At 40.8% G+C, this 10,449-nt stretch overlaps 1 protein-coding gene across 2 annotated transcripts; it reads left to right on the plus strand.

Moving 5' to 3' along the window:
• Positions 1 to 554: 554 nt before the first annotated feature.
• Positions 555 to 9,153, plus strand: LOC146663402 (lysosomal dipeptide transporter MFSD1-like). Of its 2 annotated transcripts, none has more exons than XM_085416153.1 (14): positions 555 to 1,102; positions 1,557 to 1,585; positions 1,666 to 1,737; positions 1,833 to 1,942; positions 2,026 to 2,081; positions 2,184 to 2,327; positions 2,425 to 2,583; positions 2,665 to 2,777; positions 3,969 to 4,069; positions 6,639 to 6,750; positions 6,837 to 6,974; positions 7,071 to 7,210; positions 7,303 to 7,414; positions 7,503 to 9,153. In XM_085416153.1, exons 1-14 carry the CDS (start codon positions 1,081 to 1,083, stop codon positions 7,638 to 7,640), a joined length of 1,446 nt encoding a protein of 481 aa, XP_085272279.1. In that variant the 5' UTR covers positions 555 to 1,080; the 3' UTR covers positions 7,641 to 9,153. The 2 variants fall into 2 exon arrangements, with proteins under 2 accessions (XP_085272279.1, XP_085272277.1); XM_085416151.1 differs by having other exon boundaries at positions 654 to 1,102; positions 2,665 to 2,780.
• Positions 9,154 to 10,449: the final 1,296 nt, after the last annotated feature.

The following is a 10,449-nucleotide window of genomic DNA, read 5'->3' on the forward strand; positions in this document are numbered from 1 at the left end:
GAACTTCAAAGCAGCTACAAAAAAGGATCGCTCAGACACGTGTGAAGAGAACTACTCTATAGCAACATACTTTAAATTTACGAACTTATTTGATACCAAGTAAATACAGGACCGATATGGATACTTTCTAGGTTTTTGTTTATTTATTTATTTTGAGACCTGGAATCTAATTGTTCCCGTCTTTAAAGCACTTTGGGTCAACCTCTATTGTTTAAATGTACTTACAAACAATAGCCATGTAAGTCAACACAAAAGTGCATGTTTCATAGTGCATATTTGAGGTATTGTTTTAATTTCTTTTCTTTTCTTTTCATTACTATATAAAGCACCCTGAGTTGACTGTTGTGATTTTGCACTATATAGATAAATTAAAATGATTATTATTTAATGATGAAATTATGAAATTATTTATTTAAAAAAAAAACAACTATTTATCAAACACTAGATACTGAACTGGTATATATTCGCTACCAATACCAGCATTGGTATTGATACTACGGATATTTGCCGACCTCTCTTATTGAGCATAATGTGATGGTCAACAGTATCAAGAGAAGAGGTCAGGCCCAAGATCAGCAAAGCAGAACATTCTCCTGCATCACCCAGCATCAAACTGTCATCAGTCCAATAAACAGCACAGAAGCCTGATTGTAATTTATGAAGTGCTTGTCCAGGAGAGCTGTCGCGTAGCCACAATCTTGGCTAAAATCTTTGCAACAAACGGTTAAAAATAGTGTTATTCCTTAAAAAAAAAAAAAAAAAAAAACTAAATAGATTGAATAAACTATTTTTTGTAATTGTTATAGTAATTTTGCTGAAAATGTTTTTGGATGTAAACGTTTACTTGTCAATAAAGCTTCCAGAAAGAAAAAAAGCGGGGTACTTCCGGTCTCCGCTGCTTCGTAAACGTGCCGTACGTCATTACGTGTTCATATTTACGGCAGCAGCTCCATCCATGTGGTTTTAAGATCTGCGGTTTCTCGACGTCAGCTGCTGAAGAAGCGTAGCAGTCGCTAACTATGTTCATGTAAACAACAGTGAAGGATATGGTTTTTGACGCTTTGTTTTACAGCTAACACGATGGCGCAGCCGGCGGAGAAAGGTATGTGTCACTACAAAGTTATTTATTAAAAACACAGCAAGCCAGCATATTTTACTGAGCTGACCAAGACCTCTGCTTGTAACCCTGCAGACGCTTCCCTAAAAAAAGCCTCTTAGTGACCAAGTCAGCATTTTATACTTCCAGTGTCACAAAAAGAGCTCGTGACTGTAGGAGAAGTTGGCTGAACACGAAACTCAGTTCGCTCTGTGCGTAATTAGCACACATAATTCTCCACTCTGTTCTTCGTAATTCATAAGCTTAACTGAACAGAACAAGAATAATTACATATATTTTTTCCTCCTTTAAAAACAAAAAACAGTGTCAGGTCGCACAGTAGCACTTTGTTAAAAACCAAAAATATCCTCAGACATAATAAAATATTTGTTATATTGGCTGCTGCACTTTTAAATCACCTGATGTTGCCCTTTCTTTATTGTGCTTCACTGTCTTGCAGCATACTATCGCTTTGTGGTGCTCTTCTTTAACTCGTTAGCTTCATAGCATAATTGCCTAAGTCATTTGACTAAGTCAATGACTTAGGCACTTATGCTATGAAGCTAACGAACTGTCTGCTGACCTTTGGGTCCTACTTTTGCTTCGACATTCCCAGTGTGTTACAGGATCAGTTCCAAGGGGTGAGCAAGAGGCAGCGCTGCTTACAGATCGCATCAATATTGCACGACTTGATTATCAGCAGGGAAAGACTGATGTTGTTTTTAATGTTTGACAGAACCTGACGTGTCCCAATGCGACGGTGATCAATGGGACAGTGGACTGTGTGGAGGGACTGGGGATGACCCCTCAGCAGTACAATCTTCTCTATGCCATCTATGCTTGGACGTAAGCACGTTAATGCATTGATTTCACTGTGAAAATGCAGAAAAGTGGCTTATCAATGAGAAGCTTCTCTCTGTTATCAACAGGAATGCAGTAGTGGTGATCCTGGCTGGATTCCTGATTGACAAATTAGGAAATCGCTGTAAGTTTTGTTTTATGTTTTCTCTCTGCATGGTCTGCAGTTATTTTTAATCTACTGACAGTAAAATGATGGTACAACCATTTCTTTTGCTCCTCTTTGCAGTCGGTGTGTTTCTCTTCTCTTTTCTCTGTGTTTTGGGCTCATCGCTGTTTGCTCTCGGCTCCCACTTCAAGGGATCTCCCTACTTGCTGCCGCTAATGCTCACCGGCCGTCTGCTGTTTGGATCAGGCAATGGATCTCTGACTAGTAAGTTCTCTTCATGGATATGAACAAATATTCTCTGCAGCGTTGCCTTTGAGGAGCATTTCTTAACCACTCAGTTACCTTTCTCCTTCTTCATTAGTTGTTCAGAATCGCATCACAGCCTTCTGGTTCAAAGGGAAGGAGTTGGCTTTGGCTTTCGGCCTGACCCTGGCCTTCTCGCGGCTGGGCTCGGTGTTGAACTTCTTCCTCACGCAGAAGTTTGAAGAAAAATATGGCATGCAGTGGACACTCTGGGGTGGTAGGTGACGAATGCGAAGAAATCTCAAGGATTATGGTGTGGTGCCATGTGACCTGGGTTTCTCATGTTATTGTTTCTTAGGCGCACTGTTGTGTGTGCTGGGCTTCACTTCCGCTGTCATTGTCAGCACCTTGGACAAGATTGGAATGAGACAGCTGGGTCTCGATGGAGCCATCCAAGAAGAGTCTCGCAAAGTGGTACAATCAATATCCTTTAATAATAACAACATGCATACATAGGGATGGGTATCGTTTAGGTTTCATCCGATACCAGTACCAAACCGGTACTTTTGAAACAGTGCCGGTGCTTAAACGGTACTCAAACCAGTGCTTAAAGAATAAAGAACACAAAATTGGTCCAAAAACCTCATGTTCAGCTGTTATTTTGTAAAAAGATAACAATGTTAGCCTTTTCTGCAGCTATAGGGCATATATGGTATCACTCTTGGCTGGAAGCAGTGCTTAAATAATGGAAAAAACACAAACTTTGTCCAAAAACCTCTCATGTTTAACTGTTTTCCACTTTTTCTTTGGTCATTTTAGCCTTTTTGGCCAGGGTGAAGGGAGTATCTGCCATCAAACAAGAAGACAGCCGCATGTAACTACGACTTTGTTTGCTAGTTCACCTTACATGCATTAATGTAATAACGTGGTTAGCCTACTCAACGTAAATTACGCATAAACAACATTAAGCTACTCACGCAGAGAAGAACGGCTGCTGCTGCTGCCATCATCATCCGTCATCATTTCTGCTACACTGGCAGGGCTAGGGGCCAGGACTCTCCTCTTCGGGTTTTTGGGGGATGTTGCTAACTCCGGGTCGATAACAGGCACCACACCCGCAGTAGATGTGCTCGGTGTGAGGTCTCGCAGGAAGCGATCAAATACGGCGCATTTCTCGGCTTTTAAAAACACCGCTATGCGTCGCCAGGTGTTTCATCGGATTTGAGGTGTTACCTCTTTTGCACAGTATGACCTTAAAGCACTTGTTGCAGGCTGCTGAGTTTGCATCTTTTGCTGTGAAGTACAGCCAGACTTTTGACCGCTTCGCCTTGGGCATTTTTAATCTGTAGCTCTGCTCTAAAAGAACGTACGTACCTGGGCCCACCTACTATCCTCGGAAACGTAAAATGATTGGCTAGAATCTAAAGTGTATCACAGCTCAGGAAAAACAAGCACCGAAATGAAGCACCGAAATCTGCGCTGCTTTTCGGTCTGGTTACTACCGTTTATGTCAGAACCGGTGACATCATGGCACCGGATACCGGTACCCATCCCTATGCATACGTAACATTGATGATTTAAACCTTGTTTTTTCAGTATTATGGACACACTAGTGATCTGTGTGTGGAGCATCATTTATTGTTGTGTGTTTTTTATGTGTAGAGGATTCAGGATGTGAAGCTCCTGTCAGTAACATACTGGCTGCTGGTTCTCACCATCATGTTCTTCTACAACGGCATCTTCCCCTTCATTGCTGATGCAAGGTAGAGTTCTTGACATAAAGTGTGTGCATACTGATGAAATACAGTGATGTGAAAAAAATGTTTTCCTCCTGCCTGATTTCCTGTTTTTGTTTTTTTGCTTGTTTGTTTTCAAGCATTTGCGATAACTGGCAATGCGTCTTCACAACGCTGTGGAAGAATTTTGGCCCATTTGCAGAATTGTTGTAATTCAGCCACTCTGGAGAGTTTTTCAGCATGAACCAGCTTTTTAAGATCATGCCACAGCATCTCAATCGAATTCAGGTCAGGTCTTTGACTAGACCACGCCAACGTTTTTATTAGATAAGATGAATTAACTGTGGTGTGTCAAATCTTTGGAAAGCTGAGTTTAGTTTCTCTAGCCACACCCAGGCCTGATTACTTCCAGACGTTTTTATAAAAGTAACACAGCATTTTAGAAAAGGAACATTAAAATATGGTGGTGGTAGTAGAGCAGGGCGATATGGCCAAAAATATTTATCACGATATATATTTGAAAATTTGCGATAACGATATAACTGACGATATAATTGATGCGAGACAAAATACAACTCCACAACATTACTAGCGCAAAAAGACAACCTTCCATTTATTTTCACTTAAACAAGAAGCTGGTTTTTATGTACATTAAAGCTTTATAAAAATGTAACAGTGCAAATGCAAATTCCTTGCTGAAAGTTTAACCAAAAGGCATTTCCAGTAGAAATGGGCTGACATATCCTGAGCATAACCATATATAATATCCACTGAAGTTAAAAAGAGTTGCTTTGCAACATTAAACTGCAGTGTGCAGTACGCATTTTTCGGACCATAAGGTGCACGGGATTATAGCGCACATTAAGCGAAACAAAGCAGTCAGATAAATCAAACTTTATTAAACTCATTCTTCTCGCTTCCTCCACTTCTGTACCATTGATTCATTAATGTTGAATTCTCTGGCAGCTGCTCTATTCCCATGTTGTTGCAGTAATGACTAACCTCGTATTGTGGATGGATTATCTCAGTTGTTCTCCTGACTGAAGTTTGGTCCGTTTACAGCATCCTGCCATGCGATTGCATTTGTCTCTAACCATGAAGAACCTTCACGTTAACTTTTATAAGTGGAAAAGTGTTAGTGTTCGTCCTCCAGCTTCACTGTTTATGTTATGCTAACATAGCTGTGTCACTAGCGATCACGTAGCACATCATTATATACCAGCTAGCCCAACTTCAGTAACCCTACAAACGTCACTGCTGTTTAGTTTCCTGTCTTCATTTATGTTGGAAGTGATAGCAGAGCTGTACGTTTGAATTTTTTTCAGAAATCTCTCAGTCAGAACATGCTATATCACGCTTAGGTAACTAGCGAAACTAGCGAGCTAACTTCCGCTAGCTTCCTGCTAACTTCTAACTCCGTTAAATGTAATAACTTTTGTTTTCATGGATGTCTGGAAGTTAAACTTTATAGTTACACCTGGTAAAGCAGCAATGCTGATCGTTTCATTAAAGATGAAAGAATTTAGACAGTTTTTAACTCTCAGTGATGCTGCAGTGTTGTTTGACCTGAAGCATACAGAGTTTAGGACCCAGATTACTCCCAGATTTAAGAGCATCTTAGTCCGACAAATACGACAATAATGACGGCCGCTTGCATGTTCTGCAAAAAAATGTGCTTTGTTGTGTATCTGACGGACAAACACCAAACCAGTTCCACATCACGGAAGTTGCACCATTTTTACAAACCAATTCTGGTTCATCTGTTTCACTCAACAATCGACCATGTGCGTATGAAAACAAAGGCACTGCGCATGCGCGTTTTACTCCCATTCTATCGCGATATTTCATTTTCCTATCGTTGCCTAACATTATACCGGTATTACCGTGAACGGTATAATATGGCCCAGCCCTAGGTGGTAGTGTGATGGTCTGGGGCTGTTTTGCTGCCTCTGAACCTGGAAGACACGCTGTGGTAAATGGAACTGTGTGGCACGTCTATCAAAACATCCTGACGGAGAATGTCAGGCCATCTGTTCATGACCTCAAGTTGAAGGGCACCTGGGTGACCCAAACCACACCAGCAAATCCACCTCTGAATGGTTGGAAAAAACAAAACAAAATGAAGACTCTGGAGTGGCCTAGTCAAAGTCCTGACCTGAGTCTGATTGAGATGCTGTGGCATAACCTTAAAAAGGCAGTTCATGCTTGAAAGCCCTCAGATGTGGCTGAATTACAACATTTCTGCAAAGATGAATGGGCCAAAATTCCTCCACAGCGCTGTGAAGACTCATTGCCAGTTAACGCAAACGCTTAAGTGAATTTGTTACTGCTAACGGTGGCCCCGCCACTTATTAGATTTAGGGGCAATTACTTTTTCACACAGGGCCATGTAGGTTTGGATTGTAATGTAATATTTACATTTGTTTGATCTGAAACATTTAAATGCGACAAAGATACAAAAAAAAAACCACCTTTACACACCACTTTCAGAGCAACCAGTGAATTATAACCCAGCATTCCTTTGAATAGACCAGCACCAAAGTGATACTGGTGTCATAAGCATTCACATCTGCCATTTATTCTTTTCATTTGCCAGCAAGTTCATCCAGGATAAGTACAGCTACTACAGCCAGAAGGAGGCGGCTTATATTGCAGGAGCAGTCTATGACAGCTCACTGGTCCTCTCAGCCAGCGTGGGCATTCTCATCGTATGTATCTTTAGTCTACACCAAATTGTATTCCTGCATTGAGTTGAGTTGGTTTATCATGAAACACTCGCTGCCATGTGTTTCAGGATTATGTGGGTCTGCGGGGAGTCTTCGCAGTGGCGTGCGCTGTCCTCACGCTGCCCGTGTTTGGACTCCTGGCTTTCACTTTTGTCCCTCCTCTGGTTTCAACCATATGGCTGGGAGTCACCTACTCCTTTGCGGCTGTGAGTAAATAGACATCAGTAAAATGGTAAATTATTACTATGAATTAATGTATTTCCTAGTATGTTAAACTTGTTGCTGCCTGTGTGGCATTCCAGGCCAGCATGTGGCCATCTATTCCCCTTGTCGTACCTCAGGCGACCCTGGGAACTGCCATGGGCCTGGCCACCTCCGTACAGATGATTGGGATCGGGATCTCCAATCTCGTTGTTGGACAAATACTAGGCACCAAGTCCAGGTGGGGAGAACCTGACATTAGAATCTCATTGCCGTGCACTAATTGTCCTTCCAGTCTTGTTTAGCTTTGCAGTTTCTCTATTTGTGTTGCAGTGAAACTAAGATCCCGCTGTGGCGTTGGCAGAGGATGATGATCTTCATGTTGGCCAACACCATCAGCTGCATTGTGACCTCAGTGCTGCTTAATGTTGTTGATCACAGACAGGTCAGACATCTGTAGAAGTTATCTCATGAGTTTATACTCTATACACACACTCAGCAGGAAGTTAATTATTATTTTTTTGTCCCTACAGGGTGGGACCCTGAACAAGACAACCAAGAAGTCAGGGCAGGAGCAGAGAGACCCGGACCGAGAGCCGCTCACCCAGGCAGAGGAAGAGCCAAATGAGCAAGATGGTGATGCTGTTCAATCTCGTTCTATTAACTCTTAAGGTTTTCATTTGCACAGTTTTTTGTTATTTGAGCATTATTCTTGCTGTTTTTGAGTGATGCAGTCAACTCAGAAGGTATTCAAGACCTTTCCTTTTCCTTTTTCATGCCATTCATTAAGTTTTCAGCAGCTCTGACGAGTATCCCTATCATACAACCATCATGCTGCACTGTAGGGATTACAGTGAAGTTTTGAGCAGGTTATGAGTCATGTCTGGTGTTGGCTAGATTATCTTTTCCTTTCCTTTGAGAAAGTTTGCTGTTTGGAAGCTCAATGAATCTGTTATGCCTTTTAGTTAGAGTAACTTCCATGTGGCTGCACAGCCGTGAAGGCGATTAGTAAGGTGCTGTTGAGATGGATATCCTGGGCTTCTCTCATCTCACAGATAACCAAACTACCGTTAAAAGAGTCTCAGGTCCTTGGTCGCCTCTTTGACCGAGATCCTTCTTGCAAGAAAAGCATACGACGAGTCCTGCCAAATCAGGTCCTTTATATCACTTTTTTTTTTTAAAGTCAAATCGTTCCTGATTGCTTCAGAAGTTGTTTTAAAAATAAAAAATTTCTTTAAAAAATCTACAGTTATAAACCATGTTTTAAATTCCCTCTGGTGGATTTCACTCAGGTTCTAGAAACATTTCCAGGATTATTAAAGAAAAAGGGATGTATCTGATGATGGTAACACAAAAGCAAACAGTCTGAATACTTTTGTAAGTTACAGATTTCTGTTCGAGTTTTAACTTTGTGTTAAAAATTGATTACAAACACTGAAACACATTTTGTCAGTCTTGTTGTGACTATGACTTTACTGCTATAAATAATTGTGTGGAAATTCCTGCAGTTACTAAATTTTATTTGTAACAACAGTGAGATTCTTGTAATTCTGCTGCTTTCCAAACTTCTATCATTTCAGTTTAGTATTTTATCTGTGCAACTTGAAACTTAATTTGTTTTCTCTCACAGTGACCACAAACACAGCACATGACAGACACGATCAGCACCTAGCTGCTACACACGGTGGTGCTTATAACTGCTAGAAAGAGTTATTTCTCTCACACATTTGGTTTCATGAAAACAGATTTAGAAAAGAGTCATCAGAACTTGCGTTTATTGAAATATGCAACATAAATGGTGATCATGTAAGTAGTGTTCACAAAATGTTTTTCTTCACACAAACATGTTAAAGATGTTCTTGCAAAGTTGCGATTTCAGCACGTCAACTTGACCTGCAGGTGGAGCGTTCGGTTGTAGTCTCTTTTATGAGTGCATGTTAAACACACAACAGCCATTAGGTGGCGCTCCTCACACATGTACAGTTTGTATCAAGATCATGGGATTGTGAAGAGTCCACTTTTCTCTTTGCAGGATTTTCACCTCAGTTGGATGTTTCCCGTATTTTAACCTTTTGAGTTTTATTGTCAATCCCCAAATATGCAATGGGCCCTTTTTTTTTTTTTTTTTTTTTTTTTTTATAAGTGATTGTGGGAATTTTGGGGGAGGTAGGCAGAATAACAGTACTTCATATCACACCCATCAAACTGTCAACACCTGTAAGAATGTGGCCTTGGTTAAAATAGCTGCAGATAAATAGCAGCACACCCTCTTCAGTGAATACCACAGAGTCTTTAAGGCGTTCACTGATTTTCCCCATGCCGCCTAATTCTGGACATGCTACTACTTTTTATATTGTTAGTGACATCGGTGTATTTAATTCCGTTTTCCATTTGTATTGGTCCAGTGATACTCGGTCTTGTACAAGTTTTTTCCATTTCTAAAAGACAAAACATCAATGCTACTAAATAAAATCTAAATGCAAATACTTGTGCAAAATGCCTTTTGATTCTTGAGTCATAACTTACAGTATCAAGGAGTATGACAGGAGGAAGAAGTAAAGTTGGTGAATCTGACAACATTTGAAGATTTTCAATTCATTCCTCTGTGCAGCTGTAACCAGGTTAAATCAGTTATAATAACAATAAATAAAATAAGCTGCATTTTCTTCTCTTTTGATAAGAAAAACAATCCTGCAGATGATGTAACAATCGTACTGTTCTGGATCTGCTGTGTCACATTTACTGTTCAGTCACTTGTGTTGTGCTTCATTCATCTGCTGGTTAGATTATAGCAAAGCTGAGACAGCATGAGTAAGGTGGGTTAAACGGTGTTATAAGGTTAGTGAATATCATTTACATGTACATGTGTGTCTGTGTCCAGCTGTCCTTTAGTTCAGCCATAATCCGTCCAACCATCAAACAGACTGACTTGTACAGATATGGATGGCCCTTTTTTTTCAAAGCTTCAAATACGGGCATACAGCTCATAATCTTCTTAAAAAACTGCCCCAATTGAGTAGAAAAGTAAGATTCGAATGCTGACATACTTGTGTGAAGTCAGTGTTACTAAAACTGAGGTTTTAGTAACGGAGGTTACTTGAAAGAGACTTCCAAGAACTGAGATCCTCTATTACTGTGAGGATCAACCCTAAAAATACACCTCACCTAAGCTTCTTAAGGGGTGTGCGGTGGGAGTTAGTCTGCGACTGCCTGATGGACAACACACACTAACGCTGACTCACAAAGTCGATTTAATACCTGACATTCCACACAAGGGCTTGACCTCTTCAAGTTTGCTTTATGGTTTCTAACCAGCAGTCGGTCTTCAGCCTGAACTGTTTGGCTGAAAGTCTCGACAACATGAGCGTGTCAAGCCTTCTCAACCTCAGCAACCTGGGCAAGATCTGCGGCTCCAGCCACAGCAACGACATGATAGTTCTGGACCGGGTGAAGAGGAAGAACTCCGTCAGGCGCATGTCA

The sequence above is a fragment of the Rhamphochromis longiceps genome, linkage group LG8 (assembly GCF_057381845.1).
Source record: "Rhamphochromis longiceps isolate RC_006_pf linkage group LG8, R_longiceps_female_GT1.1, whole genome shotgun sequence".
Lineage (NCBI taxonomy): Eukaryota > Metazoa > Chordata > Actinopteri > Cichliformes > Cichlidae > Rhamphochromis > Rhamphochromis longiceps.